This window comes from Phyllostomus discolor, chromosome 5 (assembly GCF_004126475.2).
Source record: "Phyllostomus discolor isolate MPI-MPIP mPhyDis1 chromosome 5, mPhyDis1.pri.v3, whole genome shotgun sequence".
NCBI classification, from domain to species: domain Eukaryota; kingdom Metazoa; phylum Chordata; class Mammalia; order Chiroptera; family Phyllostomidae; genus Phyllostomus; species Phyllostomus discolor.
In genome coordinates this window covers 10139572-10154312 of record NC_040907.2, presented here as the reverse complement: position 1 = coordinate 10154312, position 14741 = coordinate 10139572, and the positions used below count along the sequence as shown (strand labels likewise).

The 14741-nt window shown below is 60.0% G+C and overlaps 1 protein-coding gene across 6 annotated transcripts in view; it reads right to left on the bottom strand.

Annotated features, from left to right (window-relative positions):
* Positions 1-14741, bottom strand: part of ARHGEF10L (Rho guanine nucleotide exchange factor 10 like) — a 154007-nt gene that overhangs the window by 94799 nt on the left and 44467 nt on the right. For all 6 annotated transcript variants that reach the window (XM_036025389.1, XM_028512200.2, XM_036025388.1 and 3 more), the window contains 3 exons: positions 9300-9379; positions 3578-3769; positions 2819-2852 (listed from right to left, as the gene is read on the bottom strand). In XM_036025389.1, coding sequence (XP_035881282.1) covers positions 2819-2852; positions 3578-3769; positions 9300-9336 — 263 coding nt within the window. In that variant the 5' untranslated portion in view covers positions 9337-9379. The remainder of the gene's footprint in view (positions 1-2818; positions 2853-3577; positions 3770-9299; positions 9380-14741) is intronic.

Below are 14741 nucleotides of genomic sequence, written 5' to 3'. Positions count from 1 at the left end.
CTGGCCACCAGCTAGGAAGTGGGGGTTCTGACTGGCGCTGCCACCCTCCCTCCAGGAGCCCTGACAGCAGGGAGGTCCCTGTGCGGCGGCGGCAGCTCTGCGTGGATCTGGGCGGTTGGTTACTCTCTGCCTGCACTGTCCAGAGCCTCTTGGGAGGTGAGGTGGGCACCCAGGCACAGCCACAAGGCCATTTCCAAACCCGGGGCAGTGGCCATGGAGGAAGAGCACCCGCGACAGGTGAGATGCCCTCCACTGGAAGATTTGTGTTTTAAAGCAGAGTTTGCTTGGGGGCTACCTTTAGGGAAGTTTCGAAAGGAAACCTCCCTAAAGATTTTTTTCCTGTCTCTTGGGTAAGAAGGAGGAGGAACCTGATCTGGATAGATTCGCCTCCCAGAGGACTTGAGAGTGGAAAATCACCGCCCAGGGAAGGAGCTGGAACACAGGGAAGTGAAGACCTGGACGGGAGGGAATGGAGCTGGGAGAGGGTGGAGAGCACTGGACGAGGAGTCAGGAAGCCACCAGGTCCCCGGGAGACCAGTCCCGCCCCTCAGCCTCCCCCTGAATAAAACCAGAGGGCTGGAACGGAGCCCCTTCGGCCTCCTGCTGTGGTCAGTGCTCAGCAGGGTCTCCCGTCCCACCCAGGCCCACCCAAGGGTGACCTTTTTATTCACGCCTGTTGCTGGTGAGACGCCAGCCCTGGCCATCCAGGCCCAGCCCAAGGCAGTGGGCGCACCGTCTCTGCCCCTCCCGCCCGTCACACTGGAATCCTCCACACTGGACCGGAGGTGGGGGCAGAAGCAAACACACTGTGCGTGTGTGTGTGTGTGTGTGTGTGTGTCAAGCTTCCCACAGTCCGTCTCACTTATTCCCCAGGACGCTTCGAGCTGGATGGTATTATGTCCACCTTATTCATGGGGTAACTGGGACTCAGAGAGCTTCATGGGCAGCCCCAAGCCACCCAGCTAGGGAGGGGCTGAGCGGGGACTTGAACCTGCAGGCCTCCAGCCCTGGCGTCTCCTGGAGATGGCGTTCAAGGGCGCTCGAGTTGCAGGACTAGAGGCTGTGCCTCGGGGCGGCAGGCAGAGGGACTGGGCCTCTCTCAGGAACACCCGGGCCCCGCTGAGCTGCCCTGACCACTGGGCTGATGAAAACAGCGCACTAGGCAGCAGCTCTGGGACTGCTGGGGCACAGCCTCAGTGGGGCCCCAGCACCAGACACACAATCTGGCTGTGAATTCAAGGGGTCCCCAGGACACATGGAGGGGAGGCAGGCAGGGGAGGCAGGCAGGGCAGGAGCTGGGTTGCTGTGCTCCTGACCTCAAGGTTGGAAATGGGGGTGTCTGGGAGGCTGGCCCTGGGTGGGGGTGCGCACCTCCGGCCTCAGTCACCTCCGCCATGTGGACAGCCCTCCCATCCCTGCCCCCGTCCCCACCAGTGAATTTACGCTCATTCACTCAGCCGAGAACCCCTCCCGGATTCCCTGGGGCCAGCGCCCCAGTGCCCTGGGCACTCCTGTGAAGTGTCCGCCTCCCCCACCAGACTGGGAGCTGTGCTCCCAGCCCACCTGGAGGGCTATAATCCCGGCAGATAGATCACAGCCATCTCTGGGACTCCCCAGTCCCAGAAAACGACTTGCTGATTCACTTCTGGTCCCTAATCAGGGCGGAGAAGCTGGCTCCCACTTGGGGCCTTAATTACACAGGGCCCGCCCACTCCAGGCAACAAATGAACATGTACAAGGACTTGCGGGGACACAGATTTGAATCCAGGACCGCCTCCTGCTCCAGGGGCCCAGGGCCACATCTGCCTCAGGGAGGCCTCCTGCTGGGCAACACCTACCTGAGAATTAGTCACCTCCCCCTCACCTGGAGGACAAAGGGAGTCTCAACACCCTCCCCCTAACCAGGATGGCTGCCCCTGGCCACACGCCCCAGGGCCTAGACCCCCCAACTAGCACTTCCCTTGGGTGAGGGTTCCCTAAGTGCCACCCGTGTCCCCAGAGACAGGCAGTGAGCAGCAGGCCCCCAGCCCCCAAATGCACCACGCAGCCCAGGCTGGCTTGCTGAAGACCCCAGAGGGAAGGGTCAGGGCCTTGACCCGGAGCCTGCTGTGACGCTGGGTCTCTTACCCCACAGCGCGCTCTGCTAGGAAGGCGGCAGTGGCCCATTTTACAGACGAGAAACACCAAGGCCCAGAGGACCATGACTTATACAAGGACCCACCGCCAGTGCTGGGGCCAGCGTCAGACGCAGGCAATCACCCCCAAATCCAGGCTTTTGACCATTAGGCTACCCTGCCCCAGACAGGCTCCCAGCGGGAGAGGGACAGGGTCCCTGACAGCCGTCACAGGAATGGGGACGGCATTGGCAGAACCCACGGCGACGGTGAAGACGGCTGGGCCAGGCAGGCACCGCGCTGAACCCCAGAGAGCCAGCTCGTTCTCGGCCACAGCCCGGTGGGCTGCGGACTTCGCCGTGTCCGTTTGGCATGTGAACGGACTTATCTTTGGAGAACTCATACGACTTCTCAAGCCGCGCTGCTAGTAGCAAGGGGCAGAGCCGGGTTTGGGAGCTAGTTCTGCCTCCTGCTATGTCACAGGCTTGTGGGCAACAGAAAGAAAGAAAGAAAGAAAGAAGTAACATGAGTTTTAGGGACTGACCTCATCCCTCCAGCCCGGAGATCTGGAAATGCGTTCCTCCGTCGCCTAAGACCTGCCGTGAGCCCTTTCGGCTGCAGCTCCACCCTTTCCCACACCTCCTGCCCAGCGTCTCCTCTTTTCCCAGCCACCAAAACACACTCGAGGAAGAAGGCTCACTTACTGCGTCTGGGGCGGCGCGGCCGCTGGGTCTGGGTCTGCGGGGAAGAGCAGGAGGAGAGCCTGTCAGGCCGGAGGCCGGCCCAGTGGACTCCCCGGGGTGCAGGAGACAGGGCCCAGCCGGCCGGGGCGCCTGCAGAGCCTGCCTCCCTTCCCCCAGCCTGTTCCTGTTCGCTGTCATCAAGCCTCCCCTACCTGTCCTGCCTGCACCACCCCGCCCCCGCCCCCACCCCCACGGCCCACATCCCAACTCCAGCCAGAACTGGCAGCCCTGCCTGCTCTGGGCCTGCCCCCCACCCCCAGCTCCTCAAGGAGTCCCTTGTCCCCAAGCAAGCACGCAGGAAGTTCCTGCTAGTCTGGTCCCCAGCCTCTCCCAGGGGACAGGCTCAAGAGCCCAGAAGCTGCCATTTAACACCACCCTTATCGTGGCCTTCCCGCCCCCAGGGCCGGGGACTCGCCAATCCTCGGGGAGGCTGCTTCTCTGGCTGGTGTGATTCCCTGGGAGAAGCTGGGGGGAGGGGGGGTGCGGGGGGTGGGGGGGCGCGTCCATTTACTATGTGCCAAAGCGCACCAGATGCTGCAGGAATGCTAGGAATCCTAGTTCCCAGGGGAGGCAGAAGAATGCAGCTTCTTCCCAATGGCTTCTCCCTCCCTGCTTCCTGGGGACAGCAGAGGGACCAGAGGCATCCCGGGGAGCCTGGAGCGTCCCCCCACACCCAGAGGCCTGGGAACGGGAGGACCCAAGGCTCCCAGAGCACCTTACCAGTGACAGGGGCGGAGTCCAAGTGGATCAGTGGGGCATCTGCATCCTTCTCTGGAGCAACAACGCTTGGGACGCCCAGGCCAGCGCTGGTGTCCTCGTCATCGTCACTGTCGTCAAACTGAAAGGCCTCTCCAGGGTCGTCCTCCGCCTCTGAGGAGGGGCCTAGGCCTCCTTCAGGAAGCAGCTGATCCCCTGGAAGGTAGGAGGAGTTATTAGGGGGGCTGCAGGGTCACAGGGTCTGGCCAGGCGAGAGATGGCTGAAGTCAGGCGAGCAGCTCTGTGGGTCTGAGCAAGGGATCGAGGGCAGTGCCCAGGCCCGATGGCCCTCCTGTGCCCCGAGGGGTGCTGTGGCTGGGTTCAAGCGCTAAGCAGGGCAGCACGCGGAGAGGAGGAGGGAGCAATGTGGTGCTCCGGGGTGCCCATGTGCCCATCTGTACTCGAATGCATGTCTTTCACATTCTTGTCTCCTATTTTCCTATTTTGTCAGCAAAGGGGCTTTTTAAATGCATCTGTGTGTGTGCATGCAAGTACATGTGCGTGCATTTCTGTGCCTGCATACGGGGCTGTGCGTTTTGCATGTGTGCAAACGAGCACGTGCAGGCTCATTCTGCACACTGCACTTTATTCAGCTTGCAAGGCGGCATGAAACACAGCTGCCCGGGAGTGTCTGGAGTGAAGGGACCAGCTCTCAGGGGCCAGGGTGCAGACTGGCTGGGGCGGGGTGGGGTGGCGAGCTCCCAGCATGGAGTTCCGCCCAGTGCAGCCTCACGCCCTGCTCCTCCCTCCTCGGAGACCCCCCTCATGGCCCTGTCTCCTGCTGGCCCTCAAAGCTCAAGTCAAGCAAAGATACTCCCAGGCCCCTCCCCCAGCTGCTGCCCTAACTAAATGAGGTCCTGTCTTCCTTCTCTGGGATCCCTTGTTTTCCTCGTCTGTGCACAAGGAAGGATATGTTTGGTGCCTGTTTGGGGACAGGTCCTGGCCTGGCCCCAGGTCGGAGCCCTGCAACTTTCGGAAACGAGTAAAGGAAGAGATTCTCTATCCTGAAGCCTAACAAGCCCTCACCTCTCCGGCCATTTCTCCCAGCTGAGGTCCCTAGGCTTCTTCTCCAGAATCTGGAGCAGGACAGAACCTCAAGCGTCCACTGAGCCCATCCCCCTCTCTCCTACAAACCTGCTCCCCACCAAAGGGCAGTGTGGTCTGGCTGTAAAAGTCCCCGAGGCTGACCCCCGTCCTGGGGCTGCCCTGGGCGGTCCTACTGCAGCTCAGACCACACGGCTGAGAGTGTGAGCTTTGGGCTCAGCCCGTCCTGTCTGGGCCCCCTTCCAGCTGTGCGTTCTGAACAAGTCACTTCGCCTCTCTGAGCCTCGAGTGCCTCCCCCGTAAGCTGGAGAATAAAAGCAGCCCCTGCCCCATGCGGCCGCCGTGCACGTGCACCGAGAGGCGGGTCAGTCTCTCAGCCTGGCCACCGTCCACTTGGAGGCTGTGTGGTCTTTGCTGGGGGGGGGGGGGGGCGGGGGGACACGGCAGGTTTCGTAGTAGCACTCCTGGCCTCTGCCCAGGAGAAGCCAGTAGAACCCTCTGGCTCTGACAACCAGAAATGTCTCCAGATACTGGCAAGTGTGCCCTGGGGGACAAAACTGCCCCTACTTGGGAACTGCCGGATAGACAGAAGGCTTGGCGAAGTGCCTGGTGTTCGTGTTACGTAACCTGACCTGGTGTTGCAACCCCCGCCCCTCCCAGCCTGCGATCCTCGAGGACAGGCCTGTCCGGTCCAGGTGTGCGCACAGCTGGATGGTGAGGCGGATGCAGCAGAGAGATGGGTGGGGGGACCCACAGACGGACAGATGGACAGGTCCGATTCCAGCAGTCTCTCTGACCAGAAACATCCAGTCCCCCCCCCACAGTGACCTGGGGCCTCCAGAGCAGAACACTTTCGGGGAGGATATATCAAATTCACAAAGCCCCTTCCTCTGCTGCTTGGCTGCAACAGAAACCGGGAGCTCATCCTCCCTCCCCCCCCCCGACTTCCCCTGTGGGATGATGACCAGATGGAGGCCATTGAGGTGGAAACCCGGCCCCTCCCGGGAGCTCTGGGGGCCCCATGGGTCAGCATCGACAGGCGGACTCCTCCGGGCAGTGCTGCACCCGACACACAGCACATTCCCCAGGAGGGGAGAAATGAGCACGGTGCAGAGCCTGAAATGCACCCGGAGGAGCTCCCTGTGTAAGCCCCACGACCACCCCTGGTTCACGCAGCGAGGCCACAGAGCCATCCAGAGCTCTAGTGACACACCCTCTGTCACACAGCTGGTAAGTGGGGAGCCGCATTTGAACCCAGATCTGGCTCCGCTCATGCCCCACACTCTTTCCACTGGGCCCTGCTGCCTCGTCCGTGAGCCTGCGGCCACCTGGCCCAGGATGATGTGCTAACAAAGGAAATGCAGGGGCGGAGTGGTTTTCAGGTGACAGCTCCCCACCCACCGGCGGGTCACCAAATCAATGAGGGGATTCCCAGGCGGCGATTTTTGTTGACGAACTGCTAATCCGAGGTATCTTTAAATACTGTAGTAGTCATCAAGTCATAGTTAGTATTGCTTTTGATCTTGTTTTTACACTTCTGTTTCAGTTAATATAGAAAACTTTAGGTTCCACGTAATGTATGTGTGCATCCCTATTTGTGTGTGCATATATGTGTGTGGTGTGTGTGTGCATATGGATACATGTGTGTGCATGCGTGTGTTGGCAGGTGTGTGCACGTGTGTAGAACCTTCTACCGCTCTCACTCACTCCACTCCAGCCACACCGGTCTCCGTGCTGCACCGTGAATGTGTCGCACGTGCTGGTGCTGCTGCCCCAGGACCTTTGACCTCTTAGCCCCAGGGTCCAGAGCGGTCCCCCCAGGTGTCTCCCGCTCTCGCCCCCTTCAGGTCTTTACTCCACACCAGCTCCCAGCGAGGCTGCCCCAACCACAGCCGCCCGCAGGGGCACTGGGGCTCCCTCTGCGCCCGGCCGCTTTGCTGTTCTCTGTGGCCCTTATGAGCACGTGGCCCGCCCTAAGTGTCCTTTCTCTCACTGTCCGTGTCCCTGTGAGAGAAGAGTTTCCTGAGGGCAGGTGTGCCGGTGAGTGTTCCACTCACTGCTGTGTGCCCGGCATCTGGCAGGCACCAAAAAGTATCTGTTGAACACACACGTGCACGCACACACACGCATGCACTCCTGCTGTCACGTCTATGAATTATGGTTTTAAAAGTTTCAAAAACATTGAAACAAATGACCACACAGTCCCTGCCCACCACTTCTGGGCCACCGGATGCAGGCCCTTCCTGACCGGGGTGGGGGGGCGGTGCTTCAGTGCCCTGGGCCCCTGTCCACTGGAACCTGCTGGGCAGGCGGTGGCGGGGAGGGCTTCCCTGCACGTGAGGCCGGTGTCAGGGGTGTGACCGCCGTTTCCCAGCCAGGCCACACCCGGTGCAGACTCGGCTCGCGCGTCCACCGGCTGTGCGAGTGTCCAGTCAGCTCACCCCCCGAGCGGCAGTCTCCTCATCTGAACAGTGATCACAACTGCCCCGCAGTGTAGCTGGGAGGACGGAATGAACTCACACTCATAAAGCGCCTGGTGCCAGGTATGTGCTCACTGAATGTGAGCTATTCTTATGATTACGCTTCAGTTTGTCATCACTGTCATCGCATCATCATCAACACCACCGTCATCATCATCATCACCATGATTATTACTGCTGCCCTGAGCCGTAGCCCCATCCTTGACCCTGGGTGAGGTGGGCAGGCCCTCCCGCCCCACAGGCCGGGCCCAGTCCGTGTCCAGGGACTCAGGTCATCTCTGCACCCTCCCCTGATCGATGGCTTCCGTCAGCCCACCCATCAGCACAGGCACGCCTGCGTCTGACGGACTGTTCCCAGCAGCCCCCGGGCCAGGAGGTTCGCAGTGAAGCAAGACGTGACCCTCGATGTCAAGGAGCTCGCTGCGGGGCGGGGGGTGGGGGGAGGCTGGCAGACACGGCAAGAGGAAAACATCACACCGCAGAGACCAAGCCGGGGCAGGAACGGGGAGGGGGCTCGTGCCAGCCGGGGCCTCGGGCCCCTGGCTGCGCTGGGCAGAGCCCTGACGGTGAGCAGAGATCGGACAAGCCCGGGTGGGAACAGGTGCTCCAGGCTGGGGCCGCAGCAGGTGCGGGGAGCAGACACCGAGGCGCCCAGTGGGGCAGGTGAGCAGGGACGCAGGGGCTAAAGGACGGCTGGAGAGGTGTTCCAGAGAACCTGAAGCTCTCAGAAAGGAAGACCACGGCCCTGAGCCTGGCTCGGCCAGACGGTGCCGGCCGGCAGCAGCAGACAGAGCCGGAATGAGAGGTGGCCATAAATGTTTCTTGAACAGAACTGAATGGATTTTGTCATAAAATGACTTTGTTCTCACTTTCCATGCCTGGCCCCTTGGCAGGTAGGAGAAAGAATGCAAGGTGACCGTGGCAGCAGGGGCCAGAGAGAAGGCATCCCGGGACCCAAAGTCACGGCCATGACCAAGGAGATGCCCTTGTCCCTAGGGCTGCTGCCAGGCTCCTAAGACCCAGGCAATCAGACCTCACCCCTTATCAGAAGGAAAGATCAGGAGGCCGGTCCCTGGGTAACTGAGAGCTGGACTGAGCCCCTCCCACCCACACAGACAGCTGGCACAGCCGGAGCTGGCCGCACATACCCTCGGAGTTCCTGGACACGCCCCGTCCTCGGGTCAGCCAACCCCAGTGAGTGCAGGAGGCCGGGACCCAGGAAGCTACCCCCTGTTGTAGAGAAGGCAGGGGCGCTGTGCAGACCCCCACCCCTTGGAGGGGAGCACGGCTCAGGGCAGAGCACGCACAGCACGGGTAGCATCCGGCCAACACCCCACGGCGCAAACAGCCTCCGTTCATTGCGTGATCAGTGGTCACATGCCTGCGCCTTACCTGTATTTAAGCTTTGTGACAACACGAGGGAGGGTGTCGTTATCATCCCCGTGTCCGTGGGTGACGCGACGGAGACACCCAGTCACTCAGGTGTCAGTGGTGGGGTCAGGCTGATGAGGAAGCCCTTTCTCACTACCACTCTGCTATTTGCCTCCCCCGGCGCGGGCCAGAGGAGAGGAGGCCGGGCCCCGCGGGTGACACGGCCTGCGTCCAGCCCCCTCCGGGGTGCGGCCTGGATTCTGCCACAGCGTCTGTCTACCCCACCGCCTGGGGTTGCCAGATAAAATACAGGATGTCGAGTTGAATTTCAGATGAACAACAAACCGTTTTGTTTAACGTAAGTATTTTTGTTTGTTTGCTGCCAACTCTGGAAGCAGGTGGCCTGACCTTAGCACCTTCGCAGACACCCCTCCCCCTCGATCCTGGGGTCCCCACCCTCAGTTCACAAACTTCACCTCCCAGCACACGTCAGTCCCCAGACGGGTTCCGCCTGTCTCTCCGGGGGGCCTTAGGGACACTGGAGGAGAATCAGCCCCTGCCCGGAGCCCGCTCTGTGACAAGGAAATAATGGTTTCCCTGTGGCAGACAGGGAAACCGAGGCAGAGGGGTGACGCCACCTGCCCAAGGGCACACAGCTAACCGCCAGCGGAGCCAGATTCCCGGCCCCTACCCCCCCACCCCGGGTCAGCGTGCTCCCAAGCCAGGGCCCTCTGCCGGCCCCTGCAGCCCTGCGCGGAGGAGGGACGAGCAGGAAGCCCCGGGCACGGTACCTGTGGCAGCCTGTGGAGGGGGGTCGGAGGAAGCCATCAGACAAAGTCCAGCTCAGACCGGCACCAACCCAGCTGCTCGCCTGTGAAGAGAAGGCCAGAAACCTAATTAGACCACCTCCAAGGCCAGGGCTTCAGCAACAGAGAGGGGTGGGTCTCCGGCTCACGGCCTGTGCATTCCAGCCTCCGGCTCCCACATGGCTTCCCCAGCAGCTCTGGGAGCACAGGGCAGCAGAAAGGGCCCAGCCCCTAGCCGTCGCAAATCATTAACCCAAAAAACCCAGCAGCTGCGGAGCAGTAACCCCGTCTTTCCAGAAAGCCCCGCCCCACTGACCTTCCTTCTGCCCAGTGCCAAGGCCCCTCAGGAGTCAGAGGGGTCTGGCCAGACTACCCCTCTGCCCTGTCCCTTCTGACTTTCGGCTGAAGCTGCAGCCCCAGAGGCCAGGGTCATACTCAGCACCGGGTTCCAGAAGTCGTATCACGCCTGACCTGTCGCAGAGCGGGCCGGGCACTTCCTCCTCCCAGATGCCCAATAGCCACAGGCTCCCCTGAGCCCCGCTGAAGGCCATGTACTCTCTGGCTCTCCCTGTCCTGCCCGGTGGGGTTGACCAGCTGGCAAGGGGCCGCCCGGCCATGGCATATGGGTATAAGGAAAGGAAAGGGCTGTGTAGCAGCAGACGGCGCAAGATAAGGGCGGAATCTCAACCGCTCAGGGCTCAGGGCGGCGGGGGGGAGCTGGCCTCGCCGCGGGAACTCACGCAACCAAGAAGCCCGTGCGTCTGGTGGGCTTCCCGGGCCCTGGAGCCAACCTTGCCAGACATCCCCTGCCGAGCAGTGAGGGAAAGAGCTCCCCCCACTCCCCACTCGGCACCCCCCATTCGGAACTAGGGGCTGTCCTTCCAGACGGCCCGTGGAGGAGGGGAGCACCCCGGAGGGACAGCACCCAGCCCTCCCGTCTAATCAGTCCCTGCCACAGACTGGCTGCCTGCCCGCTTCCCTTTCCGCTCCTACAGCCTGTGCTTGTTAATTGGCTTCCTAAATAAAGACAGAGGGCACGTGAATGGCAATTAATTAATAACAGCGAACAATGCATGGAGAGCCTGCTTTATCTCAAAACACGAAGCCCTTTACAAATAATGGAAACACACGGGACTGCACGTGATAAATGAGAACGTGAGGCCCAGGGCAGTTAAGCAAGTTGCCCAAGATCACACAGCTGGGAAGTGGCGGAGCCAGGGTTTGAACCCAGGCCACGGGCATCAGAGCCTGGGCTCCTTAAGTAACCACCACGCTCGAGTGCCTCTCAAAATCCAGACAGGACAGAGGGTGTGCCATGAAAAGGAGGGTGACCTCTCACACCTGACCCCGGTCACCCTAGTCCCCAGCAGTGACCGCTGTGACGGTTTCCCTATGGCTCCCGCAGAACTCTCCCGGTACCCAGCTTGCGTGCCTGGTCGACGGCTTGTTGTGCGCAGGACGGAGCGCCCCGCCCCGTGGTGCTGCAACCACCGTTCCTGCCGAAGGACCTCACGGACCATTCCAGAACAGCACACAGACAGGAGTCTCCCTCCTGCGCACATTTTTTAATGTTCCACAATTTCTTTAATGTCTCTAGCCGTGGGAGGTTGTTTTGACGTTTTATAAGTAACGTAACAACTAACACCCTCCCTAACACGGCGGAGGGACGGGCGAACCCAGAGCACATTCCTGGAAATGGATCCGCCAGGGTCAGTTCTGGTCAAGCGCAAACTGCTCTCCCCCGAGCGTGTGGCTGTGCCTTTTAGCCCCACCCTGAAAACTCTCGGGACTCGCATTTTCTCTCCAGCAAAGGGTTTGGGGAAGCGAGCTAAAAACGGTGGCGTGCAGCTGCCCAGCAGCCCTCCGGGGGGCCGTCCCCCACCCTGTGGGCTCCTTCAGAACCACTCAGGGCGGTGTGGGGAGAGGCACAGCCATTCTCCAGGAGGAAGAAGGGAGGCGCCCCCCACCCCCGGGCTCGAGTGCAAACTGTTCCTTAAGTGTGCATTTTCTGACTTCGCAGGAACTCGGGATCTGCCCTCCAGGCCGGAGTCTGCTCTCCTCCCCCCTCTCCACCCACTTCAGGGCTGATTCCCACCCTCCGCTGCAAGCCCAGGGCTTCCCCCAGGACGGAAGAGAGACGCCGACCTTTACAAAGCCTGAGCTTTGTTTGCATTACTCCACCACAAACAAGGAAACCCAGGCTAGGGAAAGTCACGCTTTGTCCCAGGTCACAGAGGCAGGGGAACAGGGTGAAACTACCAGGAATGAATTAGGGGGAGGCACTGACCCCGAACCTCAGTCTCACGCCTTTGATCGCACCGCCTCCCTGGACTTTGGGGCTGGAAGCTGGGGGGAGTGCAGGGGAGGTTATAAGCTAATCTGGGCCAGCGGGGCCTCGGAGCAAGGACACAGACCTGCAGGCCCCATGCACGTCCACAGGCCTGTGGCCACCATCTGCCTGTAGTCTCACCAGACGTGGGCAAGGGAGTGGGGACGGCTCAGGGCCATGCATTGCCACCACCCTCGTGGTCAACACTCTGGAGAGAGCTCGGGCTACCTGATCCCACCTGCGTCCACCACTCAGGAGCCCGACACCTTGGGTGAGTTGCTTAACCCCCGTCTCCCAGCTTCAGTTCACTCACTGGCATGTGCAGATTACCAAGTACCCACCGCAGAGGGTTATTAAGGAAGTTCCGAGTAAAAAGGTGTAAAAATCTTGGCAGGGAACCTGGGACACACCGGTCTATGGCTGTCTTTGACACTCACCCACGATCACCACAGCTCCGCCTTGGGAGTCAGCGACCCCAGCTGGAGTCTCGGGTCCGCTAGAACGGGGGCTGAGACTCAGCACCCTCATCTGTAAAATGGGGGTCCTGCTACCTGCCTCACCGGACTCCCAGCAGAATACCTGAGGTCAGCCACCGAGTCCCCGGCAGGCTCAGTCAGCGCCGAGATACCCGTCCTTGATGTCCCTCAAAATGCGGGACAGCAAATGGGACTCTGTGTCTGGACTCCACACCCCGAGAGTGTAAGGGCCCCCACCAGGGGTTCAAGGAGAAACCCTGAGATCCCAGAGTTTCAAGCTGGGGGGAGTCTGGGGCCATGGCCTGGGGCAGCCGGGTCCACCTGCAGGCGGGGCTCTGCCTCGTCCTCTCAGTGAACTTGACCTCTCCTCGGCCTCTCGGGTGCCCTGGGCCTTGTCTCCGTAAAGCAGTGGCAGCTCCTGCCCAGACGATGCCAGGGGCTGCTACATGCAAAGGGCCAGCAGGTCATGGGTGAGGAAGCGCTAAGAGAACTGGAGGATGTTTCCTTTTCCTGTTTCACGTCTCCCTTGAGCTATGCACGGTCTGGAAGCTTCTGAGGTGGGAGCCCCAGCCCAAGGAAATGTGTCGTGAAGCCCCTGAAATGAGCCTCTCTCAGAAAAGCGATCCAGAACCTTCCGGCTATGACCATCTCTGGCAAAAGCAGCAGCCGGCTGAGAACCAAACGTGACCCAGCACGCAGGGGGTTTCGGACTCCACTGTATTTATTTTCTAATACACATCATTTCATTACCAAAAAAATGTTTTAAAAAGGCAACATTCTAAGAAGCCCAAAATTTACTACCGATGCGAATTCCCGTGAGTTCGCCGTGTGCTACCACACACGAGTCAGGAAATGAAAGAAACCGTTACGTGTTTAGAAACATTTGACGTCAGAAGCCTTAAAATCGGACTCTATGTAGCAGCCCCTCAAAAAGCGGCAACCTGTACTTTTCAAGAAGTCTTTTCTCTACCGAGGATCTTACCAGCCATGCAGAAACCCGTCGTTTTTATCCCGAAGCGGATCCTGAGCTGCAGTGGAAGCCCCGTTCTTAGCCAAACCACCGCGGAGCGCACACACGCCCCGCACACCCGGTGGCAGGTCGGCCGTTAGGGCTCCGTCCCCGTCCCCCAGCCGGTGTCCTTGGAGCCTGCCCGCCTGCCAGGGCCCGTCTCCCGGCCTCACTCTCACCTGGGCAGGGTGCGCGCCCTCGTCCTTCCCGCGGATCTCCCTCGGCGGCGAGCTGCTCTCTGCTCCTCAGACCACGCTTCACCCAATTTTTTTTTTTTTTTTTTTTGCAGTATCTCTCAGGGAGAAAGCAGGATGCTCACTTTGGATCTTCAGGCCACGTTCAAAGCGGAACAGCAAGGCGGGCGGGAACTTGGGGAGCACTGGGATCTTCTCCCCTTCCTGTCTGACCGCCTGTGGCAGGGACGTCGTCTCTCCTCTCCCTGGCACGGTGGGCTCTGCACTTTCTTGCCACGCCTTCGAACATCGACGTTTCCTTTGCAGACTCCGTCTTCTATCTCGCCGGACGTTTCTCGGGGAATTCGGGAAAACTGACGGAAGAGTCCGGGTGTTTCTTCGTGTGTCCCTCCCAGCAGGTCGGCACGTAGAAGGCAGACGAGGACATCCTGCCCCCCCAGCTTGCTGGGGTCTCCCCTTTACCCTCGGTGACTGACTGACGGCACCCACCTGGTGGTAGGGTTTCGCTCCAAGTCCCGCCACGCGGCCTGGTCTGACTGAGATGCTTCCCTCGCTCGCTGGGCTCCGGCCCACGCTGGTTTTCTCTGACTCTGTTTTAAAAGTGCACGGCCCTGGCCGGTGCGGCTCGGTTGGCCGGAGCATCGCCCCGGGGACCAAAAGGTTGCAGGTTTGATTCCCAGTCAGGGAACATGCCTAGACTGCAAATTCAGTCCCCACTGGGGTTGTGTGGGTGTTTCTCTCTCACATTGATGTCTCTCTCTCTCTCTCTCTCTCTCTCTCTCTCTCCCTCTCTCCCTCTCTCTCTCTCTTTCTCTCTCCCTCTCTCTCTCTCCTATCCCCTCCCTTCCCCTCCCCCTAAAAGCAATAAGCATGTCCTCAGGTGAGGATTAAGTGCACAGAGGACCACACCCAAGGACCGTTGGTGAAGTCAGGGGAATAAATCTCATTTTGGCTCATCAGCACACAGCTGGGGAATATTCTATTGTGATCCTCCCCTAAGACTTCCCCTAAACTCTCAGGACCAAAGACCCAGGGCACACTCCAGCTCTATTCTCCCTCCCCTCCGCTTCTCCCCCCACCCAGGTGCTTTTCCTTTACCTCTCTCTTTCCTAAGCTCCCAGAACGCTTCTTTTGCCTCTGTAACTTTCTAAACCAACTTTTTCTTATAGTTTGAAAAAAAAAGTGCACAGAGGAGAGGAACTGGAAGGAAATTCACAGAGATACACAGAGTGTTATTATGCTCAGGGTTATGGGTTTCCTGTTGACGTTCTTTCCTTTCTAAAATTCCCAGATACTCTACAGAGAGCATTGTAAGAGGAAATACAAATAACCACTCTCCTTTTTAAAACAAATATTGGCACAGAAACTTCAGAGCAGGTCCGAACCAGAACCAGGAAGCAGCTACGAGAGGGCGTGGCT